This window comes from Sycon ciliatum, chromosome 13, assembly GCF_964019385.1.
Source record: "Sycon ciliatum chromosome 13, ocSycCili1.1, whole genome shotgun sequence".
Lineage (NCBI taxonomy): Eukaryota > Metazoa > Porifera > Calcarea > Leucosolenida > Sycettidae > Sycon > Sycon ciliatum.
Window position 1 is genome coordinate 17228763 of NC_088655.1, and position 13781 is coordinate 17242543.

Here is a 13781-nt window from a genome sequence, read left to right on the forward strand (position 1 = left end):
GAACGACGATGGAAACTCGTTTGAAGACGGGCGAAAAATACTAATAGTGGGAAGTGAAATAATATTATTTGGAAATGCCCTCCACCCTGTCCTTTCATTTTGCTCTCTTTTGGCATGAAGTTGCACGGAAGAAGGCATAAAGCGAGTTGTGCATTCAATAAACAGGTTAGGTATCCTTGTACTTTGCATTGAGATGAGAATTGTGTGTGCAGCTATAATATCGTATTCCTCCACACTGCTCAATGATGCATGCTCGTGTTTCCTTTTTTGCTGTAGCTGACTGCGTTGCAAACGTGTTCGACTCTCAGGTCTTTGACCACTGTGCTAAAGTCGGGGAGGTGGTGAAAGTCGACTGCATAGATGACTACATTCCTACCAAATCACCGTACATGTTGTGCAAGCACTCTAAGTTGGACAATGTTACACAGTACAATGTTACAGGTGTCTTCTGCTTACGTGAGTTGTAAAAATTTAATACTGCGAAATAGTTGGGTGGATCAAGGTAAATAAATTTATGTTTCGCGTTTTACACAGTTAAACTGAGACTTCGGCATCCGCAGAGACGCCACCACACTGCAAAAATCAAAGTCCTAGTGCAGCTCCAAGCGTTCGTTGAGTTTGAGTAGATCAGAACCACCACCAATTTGGTTAAAAACCCGAAAATTCCATTCGATTTTCATGACGAAACGAAATAGGAAGAAGCTAGGTGCCGGATAGTTCAATGTCTTTGGATCCTGTTGATTTTGTGAGTCTATGTTGCCGTGTTGGTGAGTATATGATCTGTGTACATCAGTGTTGGTGTTATTAGTCTGATAATATAGCTTGTCTTTTTCCATGAATAAGATTGGCTCACTATCCGACTTCAATAGAGTGCTTTGTACACAAGTGATTGGAGCGGTGTCTTTAGGAGGTGCTTGAAGAGACAATAGAAAGGCTAAGCTGACCTTGTAGGCGATGGTGCCATGGCGAGAATAAAGAATTCAAGCTGCAAGATAATTTGACGTGATGCGAAGTTTCCTCTCACGTTATTTGGCTCGCGCTTTGGAAACCAACGCTAGCCTGCTGCATCTCACGGCTGGGCGTAACCTGTTATTATGCTAAATTCGACCCATTTGACGTGCAATTGCGCATCACGGTTTAAAAATCAGGCGCATCTTTATCTCTGAAATTATATCATCGGCAGGAATTTCGATAATTTTCGCAATCTTGCAATCTTTCGCAATCTTGCAAAGTGATATTGCTAAACTCTGTTTACATGTATTCCAACGGAAAGTGGAATATCTTTTGGCAGTGCAGAGCTCAGAAAGATAGCAGTCCTAACTTCCTCCCTGTGAAAACCTGATACTTTGCTTACAGGGGATTCACACGACGGGCAAACTCATGTGTGTGGTACTCGTTTTACTCGTGTGACCCAAGCGCGTGCAAAATCGTGATAAACTTGCTCGTGGGTCCTAGGCCCAAGTTTGTGCTTTGCGCGCGTTAAAAACAGCGAACGTATTTTAGTATGGTATTCAAGTACATTTATTTTATTTATTTATTTCTGCACCTCGTGGCATGTCAAGACAGCCAATTGAATTGAGGAGAGGGTGAGACCAACCACTGATTGTTCGCAAATCGGCTGCAAAATTGGAAATTAAGGGAAAATCCGTTAAAATAATTGTTGGCATGCTATCTTCAAAATTGGTGAGATATTGGAAGATTTGGTACATTTTCGGCGAATCTCACAGGAATACTTCAAAATCGGCGAAAAGCTGAGCGATTTTTCGATAAGTCTACTTTTCGGCGAATTTAATAGTAATGATCTTCCTAATAGCTAATGTGTGTTTGAGAGGAGGTCAAAGGACACGAGTCACACGACTTTGCAACAACATCATTCTGGTTGATTTCGGCTATGCTCAAAGAAACCCTCCAAAATCTGTGACTTTTGGGCCGGTCAATTTGGGGAAAGCCTAGAGCTGAAGTTTAGGCGACAGTATCAGTGTAGCACCTTTTAGATTCTGTGTTGACATTCACCACAACCATTGCGCTCTGTGGACGACCACATACATGTACATACACTCTCACTCACTTGCTCACAACAGCACCAAGAGGTTCCTTCGATCAGTGAAGTTTAATACCTGATGAAAGAAAGATGAGTTGTTGATTGACTGGAAAAGAAATTAATCACCTATTTTTATAGTGAAAATAAAAGGTTTTTTTTCAAGTGACAGCTAGGTGTTGGCGGATAATGCTTGGTAATATGGGATATAATGCTCTCAGTAATGCTCGACAAAAGACCATATAAAGCTCCAAATAATGCTGATAATGCTCCGCCGGATGGAATATAAACACCTGAAAATTGCGGTATTGGGCTAAGAAAAACGCTATAATATTGCACCCATGCTATGATAAACACACAATACAACACCAGGTAAACATGTACGCTAGGTACAAACACATACACTAGTCATATTGAGTCATACCGGTGCCAGCTAGAGCCTTCCCAAGTGGTTTCTGATACGCCAAGAAGGACTCCTTGACCAGTTTCTGACTCTGAGTTTCCCTCTCCAAACGGGAATTTCCTTGTTTGTGTCCCGCGGTAGCAATATGTGACTTGATTATACTCTTCTTGCCTGACAATGTTGTATGGCATGCGAGGCACACTAACTTGCCACAGTCGCTTTTGAGCGGCTCATCTGGGAACTCCCGCACCCGTGTTTCGGCACTGATGGCCACTTCATGAGCTACTCGCGTCCTTTTGGAAACATTTTCAGACTTGGTAATAGCTGTTTTCTGAAAACACCGCTTCCTCGCTATCGCGGCAGGATCTGCAGTTTCCAACTCGACGACGTCACTATCAACAGAGGACTCCGCCAAAAGCTCATCTGGAGAAAGCCCAGCTTCCTCCCAATCCCAAGAACGGCATCGCGGCGAGTCAGCCATCAGCGTTGGCTGCTAGTTAGCTGGTCTTACGGAATGGTCAATGTCCCGTGAAAGGCCAGCGTTACTCTTCGACAAAGACATGGACTCTCGCTTCGATGAAGAATTTTTTTTGTAACATTGTGCAATTTGTGGACGGTAACCGGGTTAGGTCTGGGATGTGTGCGTGTACGTGTGCGCACCTCCACCGTTCCATGATGGCACACATTTGTTTCCTTGGTTCACCTGGATCTTCAAAAAGTTGCTGGCCGAAGATAGACTTCTGGGACTGGAAGTTTCTGCGAGAGTTTCCACTCTGCATGCATGCAGTGTACTGGGCCTGGCACTGCGTGCCACGATCTGTTTGGTACCATGCATGATGTGTACGGTGGTCTATCGCTTGTAGTAGTAGTAATTAATACATCGCGTATAGTAATAAATGTTGCCAATCAAAGATCATCGACCAACGGCTAGCCGATACGAATCTGTACATGACGATGTGTGTAGATCTACTAGTACTATGCAGTCATGTAGAAAGTCGTATAATGCCATTTTTGGCCTCGTAAGGCTGTACTCACACTACTTGAAAAACCGCATACAAGTGACTTACGTGTGAATGTTGCCACGGTGACGGTTGCGAAAATGAAAAAAGCCCTTGAAAGCCGCTTGAAAGGTTTCAGCGGAAACGGAACCCTCTTCTACGAGGTTTTTGCTTTCAAGCCGTTTGGAAAGCTGTGTGAGGTCAGGAGGCCGGAGTACTATTGTACGTTGAAAGGCTCCAGAATATTTTTCATGCTTTGTTTCCTCGTGGTCGTACTGCTCCTGTACATATACTTGTAGTTTCCTTTTTTGCCTGTCATTTCTGAATTCTGTGGTGTTTTTCCGAGTATTTTCCGTCTTCTTTCTTCTAGTAGCTTCCCGTAGTTTTGATTGCCGTTTCTGTCGCATTTCTTTTGTACCATTGCTTTTGTACCAACATCATGCCTCGCGTAGTGTTTTCTGACGACTTGGAGAAGAAGCTCATTGAGCTTTGGAGAGAAACCTCTTCATCCGTCGACGTCGACGATGTCCTACTTCTTCGCGAGGCATGGCGAAAGAAATCCACGACTCTGACCCAAGCAAGATATATCTGTTTCCATTTTTCTCATGAATTGAAAATTTCAAATAAGTTCATCGAGCGCAAAAAAATTGAAGGAACGCAGCCTCGGGATTTGCAAAACTACCACATGACAATCATGTTTCTCCATGGTAATTTGCTGACAAAAATGTTTCAAGTCGTCACTGGAGTGCAGTGTGCTTGGAAACTCTTTTTGAAGTACTTTTGTCTAGTTTTGAACGCGACATTCGCGTCAAACTTTCAAGTAGTGTGAGTACAGCGTAATGCTTTATAATGCTCGTAATGCTCCGGGTGGTGTATAATGCTCGATATAATGCCGGAATTATCCGCCAACACCTAGTGACAGCCGCTCTATTTAGTTGCTATTCACTCTTAAGATGAAAACTCATTAACCCTTTGGAGTCCATAGCTTTTTTGCATCCTCCGAATTTGTGGCAGTGACGGTTCTACCTCACCGATTTTGAAGATCTTGGGCTCGTTGTAAAGCTCTTGATTCGAGAAATACAATGCGCCGCCCAAACTCGCCAAGAGCAATACTCATTGTCCGCCACAACGCGCTCCAAATGTGAGTCCAGCTCCAGATCTGATACGAAATCGGTCTCCTGTGGCCATTTCACTGAATCTAGCTCGGAACGGTTCAAATAATTTCAAATATTTTCGAGTATATCACTCAAATTTCATCGGTGAGACTTCGGACCTGTTCAGGGCAATAACGGAGAGTTTTCTAGACCCTTCGATTGTTGAATTTGGTCAAGATTTGGCCGAGAATTGAAAGTTTGACTGCACCCACATGCATACAAAATGCCCATGGTTTGAAATCGAACCATGGACGCCAAAGGGTTAATTAATGATGCGTCGGAGAAATCTACAAGGAGGATTGCGTATCTAATATTGACTGAGTACGAATTCAATATAGGAAAAAAGTTGAGTAAAAGGCCGAGGCGAAGCCGAGGTCTTTTACGAGGTCTTTTATTTCCTATACTGACGAAGTATAAAGTCAATATTAGATATATCAAGACTAACCAAAGCATGTGTTCAATTGCTAAAATGGAGTCTAATATAAGCGGTCAATCTAGCCCTAAGGAGTCAAATATGCAGGAATTTTTGACTGCTTAGGTATGGCAAAAATCTATGTGAGTCAATACCAAGGGAGTGATAAATGTAACACACACATGTCACGTGAGTGTTTCCTTGGATCGGGCCAATCACTGGTCTGTATGAGCGGGCAATAAATCAGTCCAACGCCCGGGTCCAAAGCCCGTCGTCAGTGACAACCCTGACTGAGACTGTACGCGTGAAATCTACGGGATGTGAACATGGTGGGCATGGTGACTGTACGGCGCAGTGTGACATGTGAACGCGTGGTCGAAAGTGGCGATCTCAGCTTTCCTTTTTCTTTCCTTTCAAGTGTTGTGGCACACGAGGTCGACTTTCTCCTTTTGATTCTTTCAGGTTCTGTTTTGAAAATGGCAGAACGTTTTGTACCAGTTTCGAACTCTGAAGTCCAAAAAGTGGTGGCTGGTAGCACCCCCGCAGCAACTACCGCAGCTACCAATAGTTGGGTGGAAGTTTTTCGTCGTTTCAACGCAGCTCAGGAGTCTCCCCTCGGCGAAAAAGTGTGTTCGAAAGAGGATTTGTGTATTTTGTTGTCCAAGCTGTATGTTGGGGCAAAGCGCGTGGATGGAGCGCCTTACCAAAGGAGTAGTATGTTGTGTCTGAGAGCGGCAGTTGCTCGGAATTTCGGTGACCTGAGGACCTGGGACATCGTCAAAGATGCAGCGTTCTGAGCTTCGAACAAAGCCATTGACGCTGTTTTGAAGAAAAACAAAAGGGAAGGTCATCTGCGACAGGTGCAACACAAGGATTTTATTTGCGATGCGGACTTTGCGAAGATGTTGGACCTCTTCATGAGGTGCAAGGAGCCAGATGTTCTCAACCAGCAAGTATTGTTCTTCATCTCGCTTCATTTCTCTTTCCGTGGGCGAGAGCTGCAGCGGAGCATCAAGAAAACCGACTTGGTACTTCGTGAAGACGAGAAAAAGAAGGAGTACTTTGAAATGGCCGTTGATTTTGCAACGAAGAATCATGCTGGTGGCCTTGCTGACAAGCACGACGCTCCAACGGCTGGGCGAATTCAAGACGGTGATCAAGTGTTCTCCATCAAATTCCTGCTGGAGCGTCTGAATCCCGATTGTAATGCGCTCTTTCAGCGGCCCAAGGCAAATTTGAACAAGGGTGAGAAAATCTGGTTTGTCAATAGTCCCCTTGGGAAGAACACGCTCGGCAGCATGATGCAAACCATTTCCAAGCGGTGTGAGCTGTCTCGTGTGTACACAAACCATTCTGTCCGTGCCTCTGCTGTTCAGCGGCTCTCCGCTATGGGAGTTTCGGAGCGGCACATCATGTCTGTCACGGGACACCGCAATCCGATGAGCCTCAGGAACTATTCCCGGACCACAGACCAACAGAAGGACGCCATGGCTGCCATCCTGGATGGATATACCAGTAAGTGGTGTGGCACTGGATCTTCGATTAGTGTAATGCCTGCAACGCCGGCGAGTGCTGATGCTGCTTCTCAGTCTGCGACAACAGCGCACGCATCTTCCCTGCCTGCAGTGCCGACTGGCGAACCTCCACGTCTACCACTGCAACCTGTTCAATTCAACGGTGCAGTGAACAGCGTTGTCATCCAGTATGTCACGCGCCCATGAATGATTGTTGTGGGTTGCTATAGTGACACAAGCGCATCATTGCTTGAACAATTTTTGTATGTACAACATACCCAATGCTGTAGACAGCAAGCTGTTTCGGCCATAAAGGCCTCATCAGTACGGCTACGAGCTAAATAGGCCGAGTTACCAGCCATGGTGCAAAGGAGGCACCACAGTGCAATGCTCGAAAGCGCCCGGACTTTCCACCAACCACTTTTGCCGGCGAGATTATTCCGGACTCGGACCACCTAAAGCTGCTTGGAGTTAAGTTCGACTCTAAGGTTGGGTTCCAGCGCCATATTCATGCTGTCGCTGTCAATGCCAGCCAGCGTCTGGGATTCTTGCGCCGTGCCGCTTGGCTTCTGGGTCATGAGGGCCGCCTTGCCGTGTATAAGGGGTTCATTCGGCCCTTCCTGGAGTACGCTCCCCTAGCCACCATGTGTGCAGCCCAATCCCACCTAGCACGCTATGACAGGGTGCAGGAGAAGACAATGCGCATCATCGGACCTGGCATGGTCCTTCAGAGCCTGCAGCTCAGGAGGGCAGTCTCAGGGCTTGCATATGTGTACAAGTTGCACTACATTAAGGGTCCACCCCAGCTGACAGCCCTCCTCCCGCCACCGTCGGCGCATGCACCTACTCCAAGAACCAGCCGACAACTAGCTTCTCGCCACCCTTTCCAGTTGCAATGGCCACTTGCTCGGACAGCACCGAACTACCTACTGAGGTCATTCCCCTACACCCTCATTGCGGCATGAAACGACATTCCTGAGCAAGCCATCCCGGAACCTCCGGCATCGAAGGGAATGCAGGCCTTCAAGTCTCGCATTTGTCAGCACCTAATGCGCCAAGATTGGTCGTGGGCGACAGCATTCCATGGCTAAATTTGACGAAGTTCCATTCTCCAGTCCCACAACGATCACCTTGTCTTCACCCCACTGAACTGTACCTTGCTCCCTAGACCTCTCGAATCACCTCAGTGCAGAATGTGTTTGCGTTAATGTTTATTTCTTCTCTTCTTTCCTTTTCACTGCTTTTCGTGGCTCCTTTCTCGCTGATCCAGTGCCTGCACACTACTCTGCGTGGCAGCAGCTCCGATCTAACTTCTCCGTATTCCCCCTCACTGAAAGCAACGCAGCTGCTGGTCCATTGCCATAGTTTCCTGAACCAATCTGGCACTCACTCACTCACCCTCACTCACCCGCCCCCGCCCCCCTCTCTTCCTCTATCTCTCTCTTTCTCTCTCTTTCTCTCTCTCTCTCTCTCTCTCTTTCTCTCTCTCTCTCCCTCTCCCTCTCCCTCTCTCTCTCTCTCTCTCTCTCTCTCTCTCTCTTTCTCTCTTTCTCTCTCTCTCTCTCTCTCTCTCTCTCTCTCTCTCTCTCTCTCTCTCTCTCTTTCTCTCTCTCTCTCTCTCTCTCTCTCTCTCTCTCTCTCTCCATCATTGTGTGGCTCTCAGGTTCTCACTCTTCCCACACAGTCTTTCTTCTCTCCCTTTCCCCCATGGTGCGTGATGTGCGCCTTGATCCCGAGACCATTGTTCGGGGGAGCGCACTTCACTTCACCGGCACAGCTCAATAGCACCTACACGCCCATTGTAGTCCCCTATGTTCTCTTGATGTTGTTGTTGTTTTTCTCTTCCATTCTATATGTAGGCATGTGCACTTTCATAAAAAAAATAAAAAAAGACATTAAGGTAGCTCGTCGCTCTAGCGCCAACATACAAATGTACAACATACATGCCCATGTATTTGTTCTGACAGTTCATATTGATGACTATCTGGCACTTTCCGAATTGATTGTTTGTACGTTTGCTTGCGTTGCCATGGTTACTATTGTTCAGCACGGAGTATAGTTTGGATTTTTCTCTTTTGTAGATTGTAGTTGCATGAGCACCATTGAGTGATGATAAAGCTACACGATGTTAGCTGATTGATTCATTTTATTTTAAATTGTTTCAAAGCAACTATGTCCACTGTTGGGAAAAATTAATCAAAAAGATGCCATTGATGTGCTGTTAGATGCACAGTGCCTTCAGTAATGTTCGGCTGAAAGTGATAAATCCATTATGGCATGGTTGGGCGGGCAATAATCTGTAGCAAAGTCAGTAAAGCTGTTGGCTACCTCGTGTCTCACTGCTCCCACCTACCGCTTGAATGCATTCGCCTTTTTTACCATTGCTATATTCTCCCCATTTTTCTCTATTGCTCAACCGCCTGGTCATCCCTACTAAGTAAATCGTTAATGAGTACCCTGGAAGTCCACAATAGGAGGATACTGAAAGTCCTTTTCCGAAAACCATCATACTTTCCTTCTGCCGAGCTGTACGATATGTTTAACACCTTCCCTATCTCTAGTCAAGCGGATCGAAAACTGTGTATCGTTGTTCATTCTATTCGTCTTGACAAAGCCCCGCCACACTTGCGTAAATATAACTGGTTTCTTCCCACTCGTCCTACGCGCAATCCCTGCACTTTACCTAAAGCCCGAACCTCAGATCATACCAGATCTCCGTTTTTCGCTGCCTATTCTCTCTGGCTGGCCCTGCCTCTATCAGTAAAATCGTCTTGTACGCTAAAGGATTTCAAGGCCAACATGAAGCTCGTGTTCTAATAACTCCTAATTCTTCATCCAGATTTGTTTCTCTTTGCCTCCAGTAATGTGTAATATTTATTTATTTTTGCTTTGTTTTTGTTTACAGCCATGGCTGGCTACCGCCCCCTCCCTCCATATTGGCCTATATTCTCTGGCCACGGGAAGGTGAAATAAATAAATAAATGGATTTTCAGTGCCCTCCAAGTGAGCCCACGGGCCTAGGGCCTCAGGCTCACTTGTCGGGCACTGAAGATCCATTATTGCCCTCCCAACCATGCCATAATAGATACATACTGACTCTTGAAATATGAGATGGCGCACTAATGAGCCGCGCTTGTTAGGGCCGATTCCCACTACGGTACCGTGAGTGCCGTGCCGTGAGTACCCATGGTGATTTGCTCACGTAAGGGGCAGTTTTGGCGCGAGTTCATTCCGTGGCTCCTGCCGTACTGCGCCGTGGACATTCCGGTGCCGAGGGCCTCTGGGGGGTGGAAATGGCATGCCGTGGTATTCCGCAAGGTCGAATGCAGTGAGTAGTAGGTATATTACTATTCCCTGGAAGGAAGTTTTTTCTTTCTTTTGTATTTGTGGTGCGAAGTTTTTTCTTGGCTTTTGGCTTTTCGATTGGTTGATTCTTGAGCTTTCTCCAGTCATCTCCCCGGCCCCCGCTATTTTCCCTCAGGATCAAAGTCAGAAATTGATTAAAAAAAATGGTGATCCGGCCTGCCGACAGAATGCACGGAATGACTGTGCGAGGGTGTAAACCACTCTCAGCTTCAAGCTCGTACCGTGGGGTACACTACACTGTTTTTATATGACATTATCTTTCTTTACGGAGTTGTTGTTGCTGTTCGTTTTGCTACTCTTTCTTTTTCCCTCCCCTTATTTCTATTTATCGCCGTGGTTGGCAATCACCCACTCTCGTAACATTGGCCGGTGTTTCCGCCGAGTCTAGAGATGTTGTAATAAATAATAATAATAAGGCCAAAACAAAAAATAGGCTTGTTTCCGGTCGGCAACCCCTCAAAAAGGAGACTCGGTCGGCCGGAATGAAACTTTTTTTGGATACTTTTTTTGGTTCCTCAATCATTGTGGTATTGATGGACAAGAGCACCTACACATGTACATTGTACATTATATCATGGCAAGGATCAATGTCAAAGTTAGTTGACTGACTCACTGTTCTTGTACAGCATGTGGTGTATTCCTGTTTTCGTACACCCTGAGAAATCAAGCAAACAGTTCGAGTCCCTCCAGCTCCGTTATTCTGGCTCGTATCGACCCCGGAGGTTTTCGAACCGACAGCTGAGAAGCTCCGCTACCTTGTAGGTGTTTCGATTGTGGAATTCGGTTGAGATTTGACTGAGTTATGACTCGTTGAATGCACTTGCACACATGGCATTGCCACCGTTTGCATACATTTGGGACCAAAAAAAAAGTTTCAGAATTTGGGAAAAAGTGGCCCGGTCGGGCGACCGGAAACAAGGTCATTATTTGTTTTGGCCTAATAATACATGTTCAATGGATCAGTTGGGGAAGTGAACTGCCTGAAAATAGAAAAAAATCGCCAGACCCACCAGGACCCGAACCCGGGACCTTGCTTGTCATGAGCAAAGCTCTAACCACTGAGCTATGGGACCGGGCTGAACCTAGAAGGCGCTGACAAGATTTTCACTCCAAAGGCAGCTCACAACACGTGCCACACATACTGATGGCACTTGGGTCTTTCTCCCTCCCCCAGGGGACCAACCACGGTCAGTTTCTGGACCCTACCAGAAGTGAAAGAGAGTGATAAATTTTGGACGGATTGGGAGAACTTCAAATTCAATGGATCAGTTGGGGAAGTGAACTGCCTGAAAATAGAAAAAATCGCCAGACCCACCAGGACTCGAACCCGGGACCTTGCTTGTCATGAGCAAAGCTGTAACCACTGAGCTATGGGACCGGGCTGAACCTAGAAGGCGCTGACAAGATTTTCACTCCAAAGGCAGCTCACAACACGTGCCACACATACTGATGGCACTTGGGTCTTTCTCCCTCCCCCAGGGGACCAACCACGGTCAGTTTCTGGACCCTACCAGAAGTGAAAGAGAGTGATAAATTTTGGACGGATTGGGAGAACTTCAAATTCAATGGATCAGTTGGGGAAGTGAACTGCCTGAAAAGAGAAAAAATCGCCAGACCCACCAGGACTCGAACCCGGGACCTTGCTTGTCATGAGCAAAGCTCTAACCACTGAGCTATGGGACCGGGCTGAACCTAGAAGGCGCTGACAAGATTTTCACTCCAAAGGCAGCTCACAACACGTGCCACACATACTGATGGCACTTGGGTCTTTCTCCCTCCCCCAGGGGACCAACCACGGTCAGTTTCTGGACCCTACCAGAAGTGAAAGAGAGTGATAAATTTTGGACGGATTGGGAGAACTTCAAATTCAATGGATCAGTTGGGGAAGTGAACTGCCTGAAAAGGGAAAAAATCGCCAGACCCACCAGGACTCGAACCCGGGACCATCAGACCCAAGTGCCATCAGTATGTGTGGCACGTGTTGTGAGCTGCCTTTGGAATGAAAATCTTTACAGCGCCTTCTAGGTTCAGCCCGGTCCCATAGCTCAGTGGTTAGAGCTTTGCTCATGACAAGCAAGGTCCCGGGTTCGAGTCCTGGTGGGTCTGGCGATTTTTTCTCTTTTCAGGCAGTTCACTTCCCCAACTGATCCATTGAATTTGAAGTTCTCCCAATCCGTCCAAAATAATACATGTAATAATAATAATAATAATAATAATACACGTGACCTACCCAAATCGTCGGCACGGCACTCACGGTACTGTAGTTGGAATCGGCCCTTACTCGAAGTGCACTTACCTCTGGTTCTTCTAGAAGACAGGGGAATTGGATGAAACCCAGAAGTAGGACATAAGCAATGTGCACAGTATCACCTGTGAAAGTAATACTTTCATGACACTAACATTCAGTGACTCTCTTCTTTGTTTGTGTCATCAGCTGAATGTTCTGTAGACTCTGGTTTGCGGGTGTTTATGTCCACCAACGCAATGGCCGGATCTCTTCTAGCCAAGCTCCCTACAAATTTCTCTAGTACTACCAAGACCATCCAAGACTTTGATCATCTCAACCTCACTTCAACATTGACGATAAGGACGTATACCAAAGATGAAAAAGGCCTATTCATCAACACAGTTTCCGAAAGGGCACTTAACTTCACAGGTGCGCACCGATTGTTAACCAAGGCTGTCGATAGCAATGGTCACAACTGTTCGTACTACATCGATATCCGGCGACATTCGGCTCCTCAAATCAACGCAGCACCAGCCAGCATCGAGCTGACAGACAATGGTGCGATCCTAAATGTTACAAAAGTCGATGTGGTAACGACAAAGCCAGCCACTGGTCTTTCAAATTTGAGCATCTGCAATGCATCCGAGCTAACCCTGAAGGCGATGTTTGATTTTCAGAATGTCGGCGAATTGAAGTACATGCTAATAGCAAACGCGTCTGGCATATATGACTCGATCACGGGTGATCATACTATCAATTTGACAATCTGCGCTGTGGATAACATCATGAACGAAACGCAAAGTGTTGAGACCGATTCTGGCTACAAAGCTTGGCACAATGGTGCAGCAAACATCTCGATTTCAATTCTCCTCAAGAAAGTCGAGTCACTAGCACCTTATACAACAACCACGTCCAAAATTTACACTGGATCACCTTTAACCCCCAACGACACGGTCACTATGAACACACCCACAGCGCTCCGACGCTCCCAGTCTAGTTCACCGACAATTCTCCGATCCACCCATGTACCTCGCATCACATCATCGGTTACTGAGAGCATTGTAAATTCAACTGCAAGTGAATTCGGTTCAACTACCATAACGGAACAAGATTCGTGGCCCAGCAACCAGGGTGAGTGGGGATATTGTGTCGCCTGATATATTGGCCCAAAGGATTATGGAAACCGCTGTTATCAGTGACAATTTATTCATTATTTTCCTGTTCGCCTGCATCGGAAATTGGAATGATATTACCGTCGAAGATGCAGGTCATATCATTATCCGTTTGAACTTTAGATGAGCCTCAGACGTATTGTTGTTGGCTAAGCTAAAGATTGTATTAATATGATTGTGGTCTTTCTATTTATTTGCAGCTTCTATCTCGTCTACAGCGACAACGCTAGGTGAGTACAGATACTGTGGTATATATTGGTGGATATTTTGATAATTATAAGCTATTGTGAGACAAGAAGCGCTGTGTCACCTCTCTACATGCTTCGTTTTGCCTTATCATTTGTAGGAAAGGGTTTGCTCCCCCGCTGGAGATAGCGCTTTTCCACCGACTTGACTGTTAACTTGACTGACTCATGACGGCAATAACGAGCACACGAGAAATCCATTGTACCTTCGTCTCTGCAAACCTGCAAGAACGTTGCGTAGCTTTCACTATA

General features: G+C 46.1%; 1 protein-coding gene across 1 annotated transcript in view; it reads left to right on the forward strand.

Annotated features, from left to right (window-relative positions):
• The first annotated feature begins 12369 nt into the window (after positions 1-12369).
• The window catches only part of LOC135829225 (mucin-3A-like), a 38243-nt gene continuing 36831 nt past the window's right edge, over positions 12370-13781 (forward strand). The window contains exons 1-2 of the mRNA XM_065341630.1: positions 12370-13243; positions 13485-13514. Coding sequence (XP_065197702.1) covers positions 12370-13243; positions 13485-13514 — 904 coding nt within the window. The remainder of the gene's footprint in view (positions 13244-13484; positions 13515-13781) is intronic.